Source organism: Panicum virgatum, chromosome 3K, assembly GCF_016808335.1.
Source record: "Panicum virgatum strain AP13 chromosome 3K, P.virgatum_v5, whole genome shotgun sequence".
Lineage (NCBI taxonomy): Eukaryota > Viridiplantae > Streptophyta > Magnoliopsida > Poales > Poaceae > Panicum > Panicum virgatum.
In genome coordinates this window covers 20,417,115-20,435,127 of record NC_053138.1, presented here as the reverse complement: position 1 = coordinate 20,435,127, position 18,013 = coordinate 20,417,115, and the positions used below count along the sequence as shown (strand labels likewise).

General features: G+C 49.4%; 3 protein-coding genes across 4 annotated transcripts; 2 read left to right on the top strand and 1 right to left on the bottom strand.

The window, feature by feature from the left end:
* The first annotated feature begins 878 nt into the window (after nucleotides 1-878).
* LOC120701304 (DNA mismatch repair protein MSH5-like) lies at nucleotides 879-3,384 on the top strand. Its single transcript, XM_039985413.1, has 7 exons — nucleotides 879-933; nucleotides 2,066-2,119; nucleotides 2,231-2,313; nucleotides 2,417-2,448; nucleotides 2,532-2,555; nucleotides 2,834-2,949; nucleotides 3,064-3,384. The coding sequence occupies exons 3-7, from the start codon at nucleotides 2,255-2,257 to the stop codon at nucleotides 3,148-3,150; spliced, it is 318 nt and encodes a 105-aa protein (XP_039841347.1). The 5' UTR covers nucleotides 879-933; nucleotides 2,066-2,119; nucleotides 2,231-2,254; the 3' UTR covers nucleotides 3,151-3,384.
* Nucleotides 3,385-5,948: 2,564 nt separating this feature from the next.
* LOC120698242 (protein translation factor SUI1 homolog) lies at nucleotides 5,949-7,827 on the top strand. 2 transcript variants are annotated; one of them, XM_039981769.1, is made up of 5 exons: nucleotides 5,949-6,141; nucleotides 6,804-6,908; nucleotides 7,108-7,319; nucleotides 7,399-7,452; nucleotides 7,551-7,827. In XM_039981769.1, exons 2-5 carry the CDS (start codon nucleotides 6,872-6,874, stop codon nucleotides 7,593-7,595), a joined length of 348 nt encoding a protein of 115 aa, XP_039837703.1. In that variant the 5' UTR covers nucleotides 5,949-6,141; nucleotides 6,804-6,871; the 3' UTR covers nucleotides 7,596-7,827. The 2 variants fall into 2 exon arrangements, with proteins under 2 accessions (XP_039837703.1, XP_039837704.1); XM_039981770.1 differs by having other exon boundaries at nucleotides 6,077-6,307.
* A 1,233-nt stretch (nucleotides 7,828-9,060) lies between these two features.
* On the bottom strand, nucleotides 9,061-12,603 carry LOC120698241. The gene is made up of 3 exons (XM_039981768.1): nucleotides 12,114-12,603; nucleotides 11,011-11,115; nucleotides 9,061-10,911 (listed from the first exon to the last, which is right to left on the bottom strand). The coding sequence occupies exons 1-3, from the start codon at nucleotides 12,450-12,452 to the stop codon at nucleotides 9,361-9,363; spliced, it is 1,995 nt and encodes a 664-aa protein (XP_039837702.1). The 5' UTR covers nucleotides 12,453-12,603; the 3' UTR covers nucleotides 9,061-9,360.
* Between the last annotated feature and the right edge of the window lie 5,410 nt (nucleotides 12,604-18,013).

Below are 18,013 nucleotides of genomic sequence, written 5' to 3'. Positions count from 1 at the left end.
CTGTAATTACCGTATGCCTAAGATTATGCATAACCTTGAGCAAACTGGAGTGTTCGTGCCCAATATTGCTTCTACAGTTGGCCGGACGGACGCAACAGAATTTACCGACCCACCGTTCGCACATGGTGGGGCCCACCGAAACCTTTCCACTTTCACTCGGCCTCTTCTCTTTTCTTCCCATCGGGCTCCTCTTTCTTTTCTACTCCCTTCTTTCCAAATTATAAGACATTCCAATAATTTTGGAGAGTCAAATTTTTTTATATTTGACCAAATTTATATAATAGAATAATGATATTTATTATATAAACTAAGTATCATTATATTTTTTTATTAGTTATATTTTCATAGTACATCAATTTGATATCATAAATCTTTATATTTCTTTTTTAATCTTGATCAAACTTGAGATTACTTTGACTCTTCAAGATTCTTGGGATGTCTTATAATTTGGAACGGATGTAGTATCTCTTTTCTCTCTCTAAGCACGGTAGGCGGGAAAGATGGCACATAATGGCGACAACAGCGGCAGAGACCTCCCCCGCATGAGCTCGCGGCGGCGGCAAGGCAAGGTGGAACGGAACGGAGCGGAGTGCCGCGACTGGGGGAGATGGCACAGTAGTAGGCTTCCTGGGGTGAGCTCCACGCGCGACGCGGCGCAGCAGCGCGCTCCCCGGGCGCTCGCCCTCGGCGGCTACGAGCTCCCCGGGTAGCGGCGGTTTTATCATTTTTTTATTTTGATTTTTGGATGCAAAAGTTTTTTATAAAACTTTTTTACAATTTTTTTGGTTTTGGATGTAAAAGACTTGAGATTATCATTTGTAATCTTGATCAAACTTGAGATTGCTTTTTATTATTTTTTTTATTTTGATTTTTGGCATTGGTCTTCTTGGAGGGACTATCGGTCATTTTGCAAACTATGATTTCCCTCCAAAGGTTAGACAGCTAGCTTGGGAAATGTTGCTGTAGAAATTCAATCTTATAGGTTCGCCAGTCTGGTCTGGTGACTGGTAGCCTTCCTTTCAATCGCTTTGAAGCTGTGAATTTCTTTTCATGATTGCTTGGTTCAGATTTTCTGGATTCTAATAGTTCTTTTAGTTTTCCCCAGATAAGAAGAATAGAGTTTACAAGAACAGACAAATTAAACACACAAAAGAAAAAAGATACAACCCAACACGCAGAGTTTATTTTCCTCGTGATTCTTTTCAGCCCGTTTAGAATTTTTGATGCTGTTTTCTGCTGTAAGAGCCCTTACTTGATGAAAACTTCTTGCTTCGGTTGGAGCAGAGAATAGAGTTGTGAAAACTCTTGCAAGAATTATTATCCTTGTTCAGTGACCAACTTAATGCATTATTAAACCTAAGTTGTTTGACTGTAGTCTAGACAAGGTCGGAAAAAAGTGTCACGCCAGATTCTCAAATCATATTATTCTTTCCCCTATACCCTCTCCCATATTTATTTCATCTACGACACTTTTGCACACAAAAAGCAATTTGACATTACATTTTCAAGCGTGAGTGTATTACTATCCATGCAAGTGCTTGGCGTACTGAATAAAAACTATTAGTTTGTACCATGAGTAAAAATTTTGTGAATTAGACATACTCCCTCCGTTCCAAATTATAGGTCATTTTGGCTTTTCTAGGTACATCACTTTTGCTATGCACCTAAATATATGTTATGTCTAGATACGTAGCAAAACCTATGTATTTAGAGAAGCCAAAACGATCTATAATTTGAAATGGTGGGAGTAATTGGTAATGGTGTATTCCTTCTGTCTTTTGGAAGGGATTTTGTGGTTCTGTGTTACACCTGCAGTCCTACACCTTGTAACATAATAACCATAGAATAATTTTGTTCGCTGTGTCATTTATCATACTGAATGGAAGCGAAAATAAATTGTTGTAATTTCTGATTAACTCTTGTCTATATATATATATATATATATATATATATATATATATATATATATATATATATATATATATGTTGCCAGTGCTTTAAACTGGCTAGCCTAGCATCACAATTTACCAGTGCTGTATGTTGCGATATTGTCTAATTATTGCAGGTCCTTCTGTCAACACATCTGACGGAGATCTTCACCAAGAATTACCTACCACAGGTTAATAGTCAAGATCCATTTGCTGATTCATAGAAATGATTGTTTTCTTTTACAGTTAATCTTATCTACCCCTGCTCAGAAGAACTTTAAGAAATCCGATATATTTTGCAGTCTGAACATATCAAATGCTATAACATGAGTGTTCTGAATCCTGATGGACAAACAAGCAATGATGATATCACATTCCTTTATCGGTAACTATCCAAGAAACCGATCATGCCTTTTCTTGTTCCTTTTATGTTTTCTCTCTCTACTAATGTCTTGCTTAATCTGTGAATTGTGATGCACATGGTGAAGACTCGTACCTGGGCAAGCACTCTTAAGCTTTGGTAAGCTTACATACTACATTTGACCAACAATTTGTATGGATCCTTGTGGATCAGCTACAAGGTAACTTTTTTCCCCCTTGCAGGTCTGCATTGTGGACGGCTTGCTGGTATGTATGTTGACAAACTTCTACTCACCTGGCATATTGTGATAACATGAGCACTTTTTTAGTGCAACCATTAAAGCACTGTACTATTTTGTGCAGATTGTTTTTAGTTGTCATTGTTTTGCTTCAAAAATAAGTTGTCACTGCAGTGTAGGGATTGACATGATGAAGCGCATTGCGATATTAAACTCAGTTGTTGTCTTAAACCATAAATTTGTCACCTGGATGTTTATCATGACACTAGGCTGCGATGTGTATTCCTCGTGTTTGCTTGTTCGCAGGTGTTCCAAATGAAGTTGTCCAGAGAGCTGACACTATTTTGGAGGACATCCATTCGAAGAGACCTACAAGGCGTATGATCAGCGAGAAGTTAGAAGCAACAGAAAAGCAGTACCAGGTGCATAACTTGCTGGACAACGACATTTAACGGGGAAAAATATCTATGTTGATTTTGCATAAAAACTAGGGAACTAATTTTTAACTAAACGTAATGTCTGTGAAAAAAATTCAGGATGCCGTGGCTAAACTGATGGCCTTCGACACACAAAATGGTGACCTGGACAGCTTCTTCCAGGAACTCTTTGCCTCTGAATCGTAACACTGCGATTCAAGGCTTAATCTCGCTAGTCGCTAGTATAGGAAACCCACGGGGGAACAAGTGAAAGCTGGAATGTCATTTGCTGCAAGTACTGCAGTTCATCTGTTGCACTGTTAGCAGCTTCACATGCCTACTTCTCTTGCATGTTTATTTACCCACACACACGTCTTGATACTCGGAAGCGTCAAACTATCGAATGAATGGAACGCTCAGAAGATCTTTGTAGTTTGAACAGTTCATGGTGCTACTATCTGAACCTTAGTCGCTTGCGATATTAATTATGACACGATAAGGTTAGATGTCCATATTACAGTATATAGGAGTGTAGGTTACTCGTTTTCTGCAATTATGTACCTCTTTGCACCTGTACATTGTTACATCAAATAATTCTGTGACGCCTGTGATGATTCGTGGATATCGCTCAGAAATCACTCAATTAGAATATGCTGCACGCAACATGCAAAGCATCGGCGCCAGTGAACCCACGGCTGCGCATAAGGCTGGGCGAAAAACTCGAAACTCGCTAGCTCGCTCGACTCGCTCGTTAGTAGCTCGGCTCGAGCTCGACTCGTTTTATAATGAGCCAGCTCGTTTTATAACAAGCCAGCTCGCTTTATAATGAGCCAGCTCGAGCTGGCTCGCGAGCTGCTCGCGAGCCATAACGAGCCAAGATAAATAACAAATATTGTATGAATTAGTTGAAACGATCAACGAATAATTGTTGATCATGGTCATGGATGATAACATACTTATATTTTTTATTATAAAATTCACATTATTTTATTTATTTCACTTTAAATATGCATGTGATGTGTTTTTTTATAGATTTACGGTTATCATCCCTATGTAAATATTTTTATACTCTGGCTCGCGAGCCAAACGAGCTAGCTCGAGCCACTAACGAGCCGAGCCGAGCTAGCTTTCTGGCTCGTTTGTATAACGAGCTATAACGAGTCGAGCCATAACGAGCCGAGCTATAACGAGCCGAGCCACTAACGAGCCGAGCTGGCTCGATATCCAGCCCTAGCTGCGCATGCGTAACGGTGTGAGAAATGGATATGGCCTGGTTTGGAATCTACTCCACTTTCTTATACCCAACGCGCAATAATAATATGCTCGATATATTCCTCTATGGTGGGTTACGTTTCTTCTACGACGCCAGTTGCCAGCGCCCAAATTCGGAACGAATGTTACTGTAAACAATTTAATTGCCCCGTTTGGCATAGCTTCTTGGGTAGCTTCAAGCTTAAAGCCATCCATGAAGCTACTCGTGTGCTCCACTGCAGGTGAAGCCAAAAAAGAACGTGGCTTCACTCAACTTCACCAGAAAGAAATTTTTTACCAAACATTTTTCAAAATAGCTTTAGCTTCTTCAGAAAAGCTGCTTCACCAGCAGTTTCAAAATAAGTTGAAGCTATGCCAAACGGGCCTACGTTGATTCTTACAATGAAAATTCTCTTTTAGGGGTGCAATGAAAATTCTTTGATGCCGTGGTACGCATGCAGCGAGGGAGACCCAACCAGGGGTTCCTATATAACTTCTGGAAGATGTATAAGTTATGCATCTATAAAGCTCATTAAACCCAAATTAACTTCAATATTTTGAAAAAAAATTCAACATGTGAAAATAGTAGATTCAACATTTTTTACATACCATTTCAACATCTCAAGAAGATAGGTTCAACAAATCAAAATCTAAATCAACATTTTTTTTCAGTCCATCCTCTCCGGCGACGGCGGCCTGCGGCGCAGCAGCACAGCAGCAGTGGCGGCAACGCAGCACGACAGCGCAGCAGCAGCAGTGGCAGCGCGGCAGCAGCATGCGCGGCGGCAGCAGCAGCATGCAGGCCCTGTTTGGTTTGCGTAGCACGGGTAGCATACACAATTTCCGAGAAAAGAATCTCACATGCATGGAGTACTAAACGAAGTTTATTTGCAAAACCTTTTCACGGATGGGTGTAACTTTTCACGACGAATCTAATGACAGTAATTAATCGACTATTGGCTACAGTGATGCTACAGTACCATCCTCTAATCGTGCGTCAAAGGCCTCATTAGGTTCGTCTCGCGAAGTAGCACAGGGTTGTGGAGTTAGTTTTGTAAATTACCTTTATTTAGTACCCCTAATTATTGGTCAAAATTTTTGTGCTACTTTAAACCAAACAGCACCGCAGCATGCAGCGGCGGCGGCGCGGCCCACATGCGGGCGCAGCGCTCGCGATCGACGGGGCGGCGGCGCATGGTGAGAAAGGGGACAGGAGGAGGAAGAAGATAGAATTGAGAAGATCCAACGGATGAGATGATTTATATGAATCTCAAATATTGGAATGTGGGGAAGAAAAAATCTTCCATATCTGTATATGATTTTCGGACCCGATCTCATTGGATGGGCTGACTACCCGATGTGGGTCAGTGGGCCTCTTCTGACCTTTCCACACCGATTTGGGCCCTGCGTCATTTGGCCTCAACATTCTATATCATGCATATATTCCACTAAAAAGTATATTTTACATGTGTATTTCCTCTAAAAACTACTATTATACTATTCTATATCTGTGTATTTTAGTAATTACGTATTAAAAAAATTCAGCCCTGAAGAGTGAGCCAACATATTAACAATCAAAGTGCTTAACGTTAACCGGCAATTGACGTGGATCCAGTGTTCACCAAACCCATTATTCAATTCCATAGGAGAAAATAAAATAAAATACTCCTAAAATAGGAGTAATAATAAGAGAGGAAAAGAAATAAAAAACGCCTCCGTCTCGATAGGTCGGCAGGAATCCAGAGCCTCCCCCGTAGAGCCGTGTGGGGATGCATAATTAGCCAGCGCTCCCCAGGAACGGCGGTTCGCCCACCTAATTATACGCATCGCGCGCCTATAAAGCCAACCAGCCCGGCGAGGCGAGACAGCCTCTGGTCAAGTCTTATCTGCCTCTCGCCCCCAACCGCGTGCGCTCCACGCCTCCTCTCCTCGCCAGGGAAGAGAAAGGTGAGCCCCAACAAACGCTTCCCTTTCCCCCACCCCCCTCTCTCTCCCTGGATTCAATACGTCTCGTTCTTAGTCCTAGGATTTGGGGATCTGGAGGGGTTCGATCGCGCCTCGCCGCGAATTTGCTTCTGGGGACGAACGGATCTCGGATCGTCTTCTCCGGGAGGTGTGCGAGTTTCCTTTGTATGATTCGTATGATTGGTAGGGTTGGCTGTTCTCCGTGTCTGGGTTGCGGTTGATGAATCGATTGGACTCGCTTGGGATGGGTGAGCGGCTGGATTTTTGGGGAAATATTTGTGCCTTGTGGCCGCCCTGGGGGGATCATGGGGTTTCGGCCCGATTCGTCGTGCTTACTGTTTTGGATGTAGGCGTGTTTGTAGTCTCCGGACTTCGATTCCGAATTTTCGTCTAGCCCCTTTCTGGATCTAACAATACAGGCTGATGTATGAGGGTGATTTTGGAACCCCCCCCCCCCCCCCAGTTTCAGTGGTAGATTTCTTGACGGATCGACAGCTATGAACGATTGTCCTCTATTCTAGAGCCTTTTCTACTTGTTATTGCGCTTTGCTGCTACCGTAGGTGATGTGTTAGCTTGTGATTTGTTGTTTCCTGAATTTTTTGTGCTTGTAGAGCCTGTGATTGATGTTATGCTTTGTGTGCAGCTTCTTAAAGACCAATAAATCAAAGCGTGATCAGCTCGGTGCCAATCAAACCTCAACAACCAAGTTTCATGTCTGATCTCGACGTCCAGCTTCCATCTGCCTTCGGTATGTTCCCTTCCCGTCCATGTTTTCTTATGCCTTGGCTTCACATAGCATGCTGCAGCTTTTTGTACAGTATTAGTGAATGATGAGTTGAGATCAAAGCATGAGCGAGTTCATATTGAATATGCTTCTGTTTCGGTTTTGATACACTAGTATTATTTTTGTCCATGCTTGACTGATGGTATGGCATCATTTCTGGCAGACCCGTTTGCTGAGGCAAATGCTGAGGACTCTGGTGCTGGCCCGGGAACAAAGGATTATGTGCATGTGCGCATCCAGCAACGCAACGGCAGAAAGAGTCTGACTACTGTTCAGGGACTGAAGAAAGAGTTCAGCTACAACAAGATCCTCAAGGATCTCAAGAAGGAATTCTGCTGCAATGGTACTGTTGTCCAGGATCCAGAGCTAGGCCAGGTACAACGTTACACCAACTTTGCAAGTTCACGATGCTCTCTTCTGGTTGTGTAACTGATGATTTGTTTTCTGTCTACAGGTCATTCAGCTTCAAGGCGATCAGCGTAAGAATGTTGCCACTTTCCTAGTTCAGGTACATCCAGAGTCTCAAAGCTGTAGCTTGTAAGGGATAATGGAGACCTTGTCCATCTTTGTACATAAAGCTCATCGTCTGTTTACTTGTCTTGGCAGGCTGGGATTGCAAAGAAGGAGAACATCAAGATTCACGGGTTCTAAGGGACCTGTAAATGCTTGTGTGCGCTATTGCGCGTTACCGCTTATTCGGAAGCTTGAAGCAGTGATATTATAGTTACTGCTTTCTATAACAACATAAGTATTGTGCTATTATCAGTGTGTTTTGCTTGATGCAAGTTGTGTTTTCTCCTCATTATGCGCCACCAGCATATGGGTATGGCTTGTATGGAATATTGTTGCCACCTTAATAAAAGTACTCCCTGTTTGGTTATAATGCTTGATGTTTGTCTCCTGTTCGGCGATGGGTTTGATTTCAGTGACCTTCTATCTGTTTTACATGGTTCCGCTCCAGATGGTGCATCTGATCTAGCACTGAACTGTTTCCTGGGTTGTCAGTTGTCACGGGACGTTTTCTTTCCGACTCCGTGCACTGCCCATCTTTAGCTGTTCGGTGGATTTTGCTCGGCTTGCACACGGGGTCGGCTGCAGGAGCACGGGCGCAGCATGCCGCCACAGCAAATGCCGGTCTCAAAACTCTCAATAGAGACCCCAATCCCCCGGTGCTCTCGCAACAGCCGGACTGCCGGAGGCTGCCGGTGTGGGCGGCGGCTGGGGTGTGGAGGACTGGACTAATGGAGGGTTGTGGCTCGTTTGCCGGCGGCACACATTCACGGACGCCGGCTGCCCAGTCTCGCAAATGCAACCAACCCTAGCAGCGCACCGCGCGACTCGACTGGACGACACGTCGTTTGGGACAGACGTGACGGATCTCGCGACAACGCGATCCGAGTACCGCCGCATCGCATCGATTCGTCTCACGACTCTGTTCGCTATGATGTGGCCGGTGACCGGTGTTGATTTATTATGAGAGAAAAATACTGCTAGTGGCTGGTATTGATTTAGTGTGAGAGAAAAAATACTATTGACTGGATGCAGGCTGGTAAAGAAAAAATACTGTTGACTGGATGCGGCCAACAGACTGACCTTTGGGCAAGTATGAGAGAAAAATATTGCTAGTGGCTGGTACTGATTTAGTGTGAGAGAAAAAATACTATTGACTAGATGCAGGCTGGTAAAGAAAAAATACTGTTGACTGGATGCGGCCAACAGACTGACCTTTGGGCAAGAGTAACTTTTGCATGGAGAGTGTTCCCCTTCCCCCAACTACAATAATTGCCACGCATATCCGTAGTTGAAAGTCGAAAATATCATGTTCCGGGTATTACTGTATCTCGTCTCATTTACAGTACCGCGATGTCCTCGAGATCTACCATCAAGTCATGTAATAATAACAACAGCCATCATTTCCTTGCGTATCCCATTTGCTGGACATTGGACACGGAGCAACAGAACGCACCGCGTCACCCATGGACTCGAGCATCCAAGGGACTTCGGTTCAGAGCCTCCAGTTCAGCCTCAAACTTCTCCTGAAAGACAGTCCCCAAGGCTATGTATGCATTGCATTGCATAGATCTGAACACTCAAAAGGCAAATCAAACAGAAAGAATGCTGCAAGAAGCTAATAGCACTATTGAATAACGCATCGGAAAAAAAGAAATACTACAATTACATTTGATTACATGAGCCCTCGATTTTTTTTCTCCTAAGCGGGCTCAACGGACAAGAATGACGAGAATTAGGTACAGCGAGTGATAACACCCGATCGAGGGCCAAGGCAGCGATACTACAACAATAATGGTGTGCCTCCTAGAGCTGAAGGTGAAGGCCTCCCTACCCTAGCCGCCCTCGCTAGGAAGGATCATGGTGTTGCCTTCGACAGTGGAGAATCAAGAGAGAGTACGACATGCTATATCTTCTGTTCGAGTGCTTGGCGCAGCTGTACCTTACGGCCATTAGTCCTTGCGTCCAGGAGCTTGGACTTCAGGTTGTGCCTCTGCGCACCTTGAGGCCGTTCCACGCAACCTTTCATGGCACGGAGCACGCGAGGGTTTAGCAAGTCCGGGCTCCAGTCCCCAACACTTGGTGAGACTTGGCACACCTCACTGTTCTTGGGATCGGGAGAAAGATCGGCATTGGACATCCTGCTGCTTGAGAACCTACCGTTCAGTAACTCAGATCCTGTTTTCCTGCACCCGTTGCCATTTGATGACCTCCAGAGTCTAGAGAAAGAAGACCCCTTCTTATGGTACTTCTCTCGTGTCGTTGAACAAACTCCACTGATGCCACTATTTGACCTGCAGTTTTCACAATTATCTTCCTCCCAATCAGTTCCACTCGCTGATGCACCATTTCCTCCACAGAAACCATTTACTGATGGCTCGCTTCCATCTTGTGAATTGCTAGAGCCTTGCTCCTCTGCATGGCTGACAGTCTCCCATCCGCTATCATCTTCATCCTCATTTCTGGCACAAGGTTGAGTGGAATATTTGTTTGCTGGTTTCTCCAGAAACACGTCAGTTTCAGGACTCACCATATGGATCTTTGTTGCATGGCTCACGGGGGTATCTCCATTACACAGTCCAATTTCCTTCTCGTTAATATCTTCCCTCTGTCTAAGTTCCTCAAACACAGCAAAAATGTCCTCTGAAGGAGGCGGTGGTTTGTATGAGAACTCTTTACCATGTAACTTCATTGAGCAAATTGCTTCCCTGAGCCTTTCTCCGTCTCTTACTGTTTCTTTGTCTAGATTGCTGCCTCGGTGGAAACTGAGGAAGGCCTCAAGGATAGCCTGAAGCTCAGTCAGCTGTGAATACTTGCTGTCTAGTGTCAGTTTAGCATCAACAAGCTTCATTTGTACCCTCTCCTCACGCCAAACCTCTGCCATCTGTAGCATCTTCCTTTCTTCCTCCACCTCATCTCTTACCTTCATCGATTCACGCTTCAAAGCCTCAACTTCAGCTTTGTCGTCTGCAATCTCCTTTGCTAATTCATCACACACCTCCTCCATGAGTTCTCTGGCCTTTCTTTCCTTTTCATAATCTTGTAAATATCGTTTTGCCAACGACTTCAACTCAGATAGCTCATCCATTAACTTGGAGTTCATAAATTCTGCCCTTTGTCGATTCTTCCTCTCCCGGTTCAGATCCCCTTTAACAGTATCTAATACGCTTCGAACCTTATCATGCTCCCTGCTCCTCCAGGAAGCTTTTTCCTCAGCGAGTTTCCTCACCAAGTGATCAAACTTCTTTTTAGCAGATCGGCTTTCAGCTTCAAGCTCCTGAATCCGGTTGCGAGCCTGCACGAGCTCTTCTTTAAGTACAGATACTTCATCATCATCAGCAGTTGTATGGCGTTCACAGAAATCATAGTCAGCACCACCAGATGTGTTCAGGCAACGACGGTCCCATTTCGTTGCGACTTCCATTTCAATTCGGGGTGACGAAGAATAGGCTCCCACCTAATTGTTGTTCATAAGCATTTCATCAAAATAAATCTGGGTCCGAATGGAAAGTGGTAATCTATACCAGAAATATTAGTTTTTGAATAAGATATATACCTCACGAATGATGCCATTGCCAAGGGGCTTACTCCCTGTCCTGCCTTCAAGGAACGCTTTATAGTAATTACAACAATCAGGAGTATGCGGATGCCTTGGGCTAGGCTGCAAATTTCATTTACTGTTAGTTCACCACTAATACTTATTACTTAAGAAACATATTTAAGAGGTGTGTTGCTGGTAATATAGAATTTGCATGCAAATGAAGTAAAACTTGTCAAAATCCATGCACTGGAGGTCTTCATTTCACAACTAAGAGCAGCTAATATCTGGGGACCACACAGGTTACATCCTAACAGCAACCCTTTAGATCCACAAATGGAAATATTGGGATGTCACATCTTCAGGCCCAATTGAAAGAGATGCATGGAAAGAACCCAAAGCAATATGGAACGACAAGGATCACCAATTGGAGTAACTAAGAAGAGCTTACTGTAATCTAGCATGAAACTCAACACGATTGGTCCACACAGATTGACTGCTCTTCCTCAAAAAGCCGAAATTTAAGCAGTGCATGACATGGAAATATGTGAAGATAGTGAACACCACGGAATCATGCATCACAAAGCGGAACTTCAGATTGGCTGAGAGTACTTCCAACTTTATTCAGGATAAAATTTCTACCTCCAGCTGAAATCCTCAGCCTCAGCTCGATCTTGAATTTGTGGAACAATGGCCGTAAATTTCAAGACCCCATGTAAGTTAATGAAACTTAGAAGAAATTTTGCAGAAGGAACAACCAATCCTTCGCTCTTGGATGCACAAATTGCCAAGCTTTAAGAACATTCAGCATTCAGCTCAAAAAATTCAGAGAAACGCCAAGGCACTACTAGCATCACACCGCACTTCCCCAACAACGATAAAAAAAACAAAGAAATGCGCACCTCGCCTTAACCAAATGATCGCAGCGCACCGGGCCACTCAATTTCATGCTACTCAAAAGTCAAAACAGCTGCTCCGCGAAATCCCGAGCTCAGCAGCGGAAAACACTCCCAAAACGAGCCCCAAGGCGCTGCCGCTATCGCGGAATACACGGCAGAACGGTGACCCAGGACCCTAGAGAGCAACAACGCGCACGGATCTCGAGTCGAGAGCAGGCTCACCTCCGGGCGTCGACGCGCTTCCCCCGGCTCCCGAGGCGGCGGGTGCGCCCGCCACAGCGCCGCGGCGATCCTCCTCACGGACGCGGCCGCGCCGGAGCCGGCGCTCTGGCGGGGCGCCACGGCGTCCCCGGGCCACCGGAGCGGCGGGGTGGCCGGTGGCGGCGCGTGCGCCGGGGCGGGGCCGCGGCGGGCGGAGGCGAGGGAGGGGCTCTGGACGCGCAGCCGGCGGCCGCGGCGGGGCCGGGCGGGGGACGCCTGGCGCGGGGTGGCGGCGGCTGCCGGGCCCTGGGCCCTGGCCGGGGACCTCGCCACCGTCGGCGGGCGTCGAGGGCATGCCATGCCGGCCGCGGCTCACCACCGGTACGCGGGGCGAGACGGCGGCGTGGCCAGTGGCATTGCCGCGAATAGCGCGCGCGGGCGGGCGGGCTGCGCTCGAGATCTAGTACCAGTAGCGGTAGCGCGCAGTGGTGGTGGCCCGGCGAGACGACGGGTCCTCTATAGCTGTAGGCCTGTGAGGAGGCTGGAGAGTGGAGAACATGGGCGGGGGAAAGGGAAAGGGACTGGAAATATTTCACCTTTTTTTCTTATTTTTTTGCTACTAGGTTTTTTAGATCTTCTAGATTATTTGGTTGTGAGCAGTGAAATGTTTTGGGAGGTTGGAATGGTTTATATATTTACAAGAACGATATTTATAATGGAGTTTGAAGTGCTAAGACTAGATTTTGACTGAGCATGGTATACGTACGAAATATATTAATAATACCATATTATAATAAAAGTTGTATTTTGTTGAACTGGTTCTAGAGGAAGCGACGATAGAACAGTAACAATAAAATTATGTCCAATAAATTTTTCAAAAATACTGCTACGAGTTACATTTCACATCCTTTCAATTATTATAATTTTCACATATAATTTTCAAATTTTGGAGGGTTAAACAAAAAAAATGATGCAATCAAGCATATTCTCTTTTAGGCCCTCTATTTTACGGCTCCACCCTCGATTCCTAGAATATGTGTAGGGTGTTCTTTATTATAAATTAGAATTAAAGGTTGTTGTTGGAGTCGAAACAGATTTAAAAGTCCTAATAAAGTTGAGGCACTCCCCAATTAACATTTGGAGTGTTTGATTTAGAAATTATTGCTGGAGTTACTCTAATATACATGAAACAAGTCTAAGCATCCGGATGTATGGATTCCATTACATTTCTAATTTAGCGCACTCACCCACATGGCCGCATCGTTCTCATGAAATGAGATTGGTAAAAGCGTCTCGCCGTCAGTTTCTACATTCGGCGCGCACTTCCGACGTTGTTCACTCACTGTACAGAGAGGTCGTCGGTACGACGGCGAAGTTCGCTACCTCAGCAGACAACCGGAGCGTTGGTGCAGCGCAGAGCTTTGCCACACACCCATTCCCACTTGGGGGGGGGGGGGGGGGGGGCGTACGTCGCGCGCGCGCGTCCTGTCGAGCGCACAGCAAAGGACGGCGACGCCTGAACGGCACGGCGACCGCGCACACGTGCCTCGATCGATCACCGATGGACAGACAGTTCAGATACGGAGGGGATAGGAAAGCCCTCTTCTTCCCTGTAGAGCCTGCGGGCATGGTCGTCCTCCGCTCCCTACAGAGGCAAGGCAAGGAAGAACATGGGTGCGGTGGTGCGTCGAGTGCTCCGTCCTCCATCGAGCTGCAGAGATACTACTGATGCCAAGCAACACACCAACACCACACGATGTGTAGCTCCTGGACCAGCAGCTAGCAGTAACCCTTCTAGCCCCCGCACAAATCTTAAAGCTCCATTGAGTGAAGATAGCCGGGCAGGCCGGCCGCAGCGAGTCGCTGCCAGACCAACCTCCTCCGGATCGTCACGGAACGGGGGTTGAGCGCGGGCGGCTGGGCTTTTGGACGCCCGCGCGCGCCGCGCCGCTGGCCGTCACGGAGTTCGCGGCGTGTCCCTTCAATTCGCTCGCGGCCAGTAGAGGAGTAGGAGGAGGTGCGAGAGCTCACATGAAGGGCTTTGCGTAAATGTACTGGTCCGGAGTCTGCTGTTGGGTGGGTGCAAAGGGGCCAGCAGCGGCGCAGCGTAGGTGTGCCGAGCCCATCCGGATCCGGCGCCGCTAATTTCAGGATTTGCAATGAATCAAAGGCAGTTGTAGTAGCATGAGTTGGTAGTGTACCGCCATCTAACAATGGCGATGCAAGTGGTACTCTGTTTTGTGCCACAATAGATGCTGCCTCTACGAACTTGATGAAGAGTGCCGTCACTCCGCTCAGAGATTTCGAAATTTGAAAATCTCTCTCTCTCTCTCTCTCTCTCTCTCTCTCTGAGATCGCAGCACCTACATTTAATTTGCACATCTCCAATTCTCCATCACATACGTTTGCAGAAATCGTTCATAAGGCTCTCCGCACTCATCACTCTCTAAATTAACTCTCTAAAATGAATATTCCTACCTGGTCATCGAGATTCTCCTCTCTATATTCAGTTTCGCTGCGCTCGTTCACTCTCTGTATCTCTACTCTATCCCAACTATCACATATTTTATTCAATCATCTCCACCTAACATCTCATTTTCTTTTCCTTTTCTTTTTTTTATATCTTTTATTCTCCCCTTCTTTTCTTTCCCCTCGTCCGTTTCGCCCCCTCCCCTGCTCTCTGTCTCTCTCTCTCGATCCGCCGCCGCTAGCCTCCCTCCCTCCCGCGCGGCGCGGAGGCGAATCCATGGCGGCGGCGCCGCCCATGGCGTGTCTGGCCACGCCTCCTCGCTGGTGAGCCACGGGCTCGGCCCTCCGCCCCCTCCCATGGCCGCGCGGCGAGCGGGTGGCTCCAGGCGGCCAGCGCGCCGAGCGCCCAAGGCCGGGGGCTGCGAGGTCCAGGAGCGGACGGGGCGGGGGCCAGGACATGCCCCGGCGTGTCCGTGCAGGGCCCCACGTGGCTCGAGCTCCGGCCTCCCACCGTCGTCCTCGCGCCGAAGCAGGCGGGCGCGGCCACGGCGAGCCGGAGCGGCCCCGGCGGAGCAGCCAAGGCGGCGGGCCACGGCCACGGCTCCTCCCCTGCAGCAGCGGCCAAATCCGGCCCCGGCGCGACCTATGGCTGCGGCGGCGGCTGTCCTCGCGGCCCTTGCTCCCCTGCCGCGCGGCGTCCCTCCTCTCAACGGCGCCTCCCTCCCTTCCTCGCGGGGCCATGGCGACCACCTCGCCGCGCTAGCTCGCGGCCGAGCTGCAGCGGCCCGCGGTGTGCGGCCGCGCGGCCGGGGCGCCCCGCGGCATGCGGCGTCGTGGCGGGGCGGGGGACGACTGGCGCGGATCCAGGCGCCGCCGGCCAGATCCAAGCGGCGCCGGCGTCCCTGCTCCCCTGCTCCTCCGTGCGCGGGCGGCGGCGAGCTCGAGTAGGGGCGGCGGCGGGCGGCGGCCATGGCGGACACGCGACGAGGCGGGGCGAGGCGGGCAGCGCTGGGCGAGAGGAGGTGCGGAGCACACGCCGGGAGGCGGGCCCGCACCACGTCGGCGGATGGAGAGCGTGCGCTACTACGCTCGGAATAGAGAGCCCGAAAAGCAATGCCAAGATAGCACGCACTTTACAGTGTGTCGCTGCAGCGGGAAAATTGGCAAATCGAATTGCATGCAGCCTCCGTGGCGCATACCGTGCGGGATACAGAGCCCAGTGCGGGCAGCCTAAGAGCCTTAACGGTACAGCTAGCCTGCCGTCTCGGCGTCTCGTTTTGAAAATTAATTGTTTGCCCGAATCTTTTGAAAATTATTTGTTTGCTCGAACACGAGCGAGCCTTGTGGTCTTCTCGACTTCAGCAGAAATGAAGCTCCAAAGTCGAAACCATGCTCCACCACTTCCATTCCCTGAGGACAGTGTGCGCACAGGGCCGGGGCATGGGCGCATGGCCAGTCACGGCGGCCTCCGGATCCTCGGCGCGGTGGGGGCGTCCGGCCGGCGGTCTCGGGGCCGCAGCTTGGCCGCTTATGCTTGGCCCCTTATCTCATCTCTGCACTCCTCTGTTTGGACTTTGGAGGCTTAGATCCAAGCAGGCAGGCAGCCACCCAGAACTAACTACAGGGTCAACTTGTGGGCACAAAATAGTTCGGTTGGATTTTCAGGCGGTGCCGCACAGACATGTCTGTTCCTGCACCTGAGACTCTTGCCGTGGTTTCAGAAACTGGCGAGGCACATGCATCAGACTCTCTCTCACATTTGCGAGCAAGTTTATAAGGGCGTGTTTGGTAGCCTGTATTAGAGTCTAGCCAGGCTTCTATAGTGCAGGGTTGGTCTGATTGGATTCCTGTATAGGGTCTTAGCTAGGCTTATGCAATGCAAATGGGACTGTACGGCCTGCATACCTGGAAACAGGTTTGCACTGGGTCCCCTAAAGGATCCTAGAGGACGCCCATAGAGGAGAAATCACCTGCAGCGGTCTCCCCTACAAGTTCTCAATCATCTAGCATCCTCCATTCGTGGAGAAATAGAGAAGCTTCCCTATCAACGGGCCCCACTCCACGGGGCGACGTCCCACCTCTCTTCCTCTCTCCTCCGTCTGCCTCGCCTCGCCACGGCCGCCCAACCCCGCCGCCCCACCACGCTCCGCCGCCGCAGGGGAGGGAGGCCGCTCCGCCTTGGCACGGCCGGCCTCGCGCCATCTCGCCACGCGATGGCCTCGCGTGCACGCCGTCGCGACGGCCTCGCGGCGAGGGGGCACGACAGAACAGGGGATGGTGGCGGCAAGAAGGGAGGGAGAAGGATGGCGCTGGGGCCGGCCTCGCCACGCGCTGCCACAACCTGCGCGGGGCTCCGCCTCCGTCGCCCTCTGCCCGGCCGCACGCCGTGCGCCCTCCTCCTGGCCGCGCCGTAGCGGCCTCCGGAGCTGCCGCCTCGCTGCAGACCAACCCCAGCCGCCGGAGCTGCCGCCTCGCTGCAGGCCACGCCCGCGATCCGCCCTCACCGCGCCGTTGCGGCAGCCTCGCGTGCGCGCCATGCAGGCCACTCCGGGCGCGCGCCCCTGCGTCGTCGAGGGCCGAATCGACGGGGGAGGAGGAGAGGACGGCACCGCGCGGGTGGAGGGAAGGAAGGAGGAGGAGCGGCGCCGTGCGTGTGGGAGGAAGGAGGGAGGAGGCGCTCGCCGGCTCGCCACGGGCCGGCCCCGGCGCGCCCCGCGCAGCCGCCACACGCCGCCCCTCCGCGCTCCCCCGCGGCCTCGCGCGGCTCCGCTCGCCGCAGCCAGGCCCCCTGTAACGACCCGGCCCGGGAGAACGGTTAAGATCTACTCTGCACGTTGAGTAAAACACACCTGCTAAATAATTCTCTTGCGCTTCAGTCCTCGCTTAGTATAAAAGATTGCAACCGAAGTTATTTAGCCTCCCTGGGCCTAGTATTTAAATTGGTCTGGCTTCCCTTCAACTCTCAGTATGGGACAATTCCCGCGGATAAACAGTGCCACGGATGCTACAGTAGCGAGCTACAGTAACCCGGGATTCGGCCCGGCCCATTTGGCTCATGTGCTGTTATAATCATCCCCCCTTAGCACTCGACGTCCCCGTCGAGTACCAGACCAACCTAAATATCAGGATCTCCTCTCTTGGCCACGTCACATACGTCTAGTGCTAACGGTCTCATGTGCCACGTTCGTGCGTCCAGTGCCAATGGTCCTTATGCGACGTCTGTGCCTCGCACGCGCCCGTCCACATGCCTTGGCATCTGCGCCCCACGCGCCTGTGCTCATGCACGCGCACTTCTGCTCGCATGTGGCATGAAACCGCGAGAGTCGGCTCTGATACCACTGTAACGACCCGGCCCGGGAGAACGGTTAAGATCTACTCTGCACGTTGAGTAAAACACACATGGTAAATAATTCTCTTGCGCTTTCGTCCTCGCTTCGCGCAAAAGGTTGCAA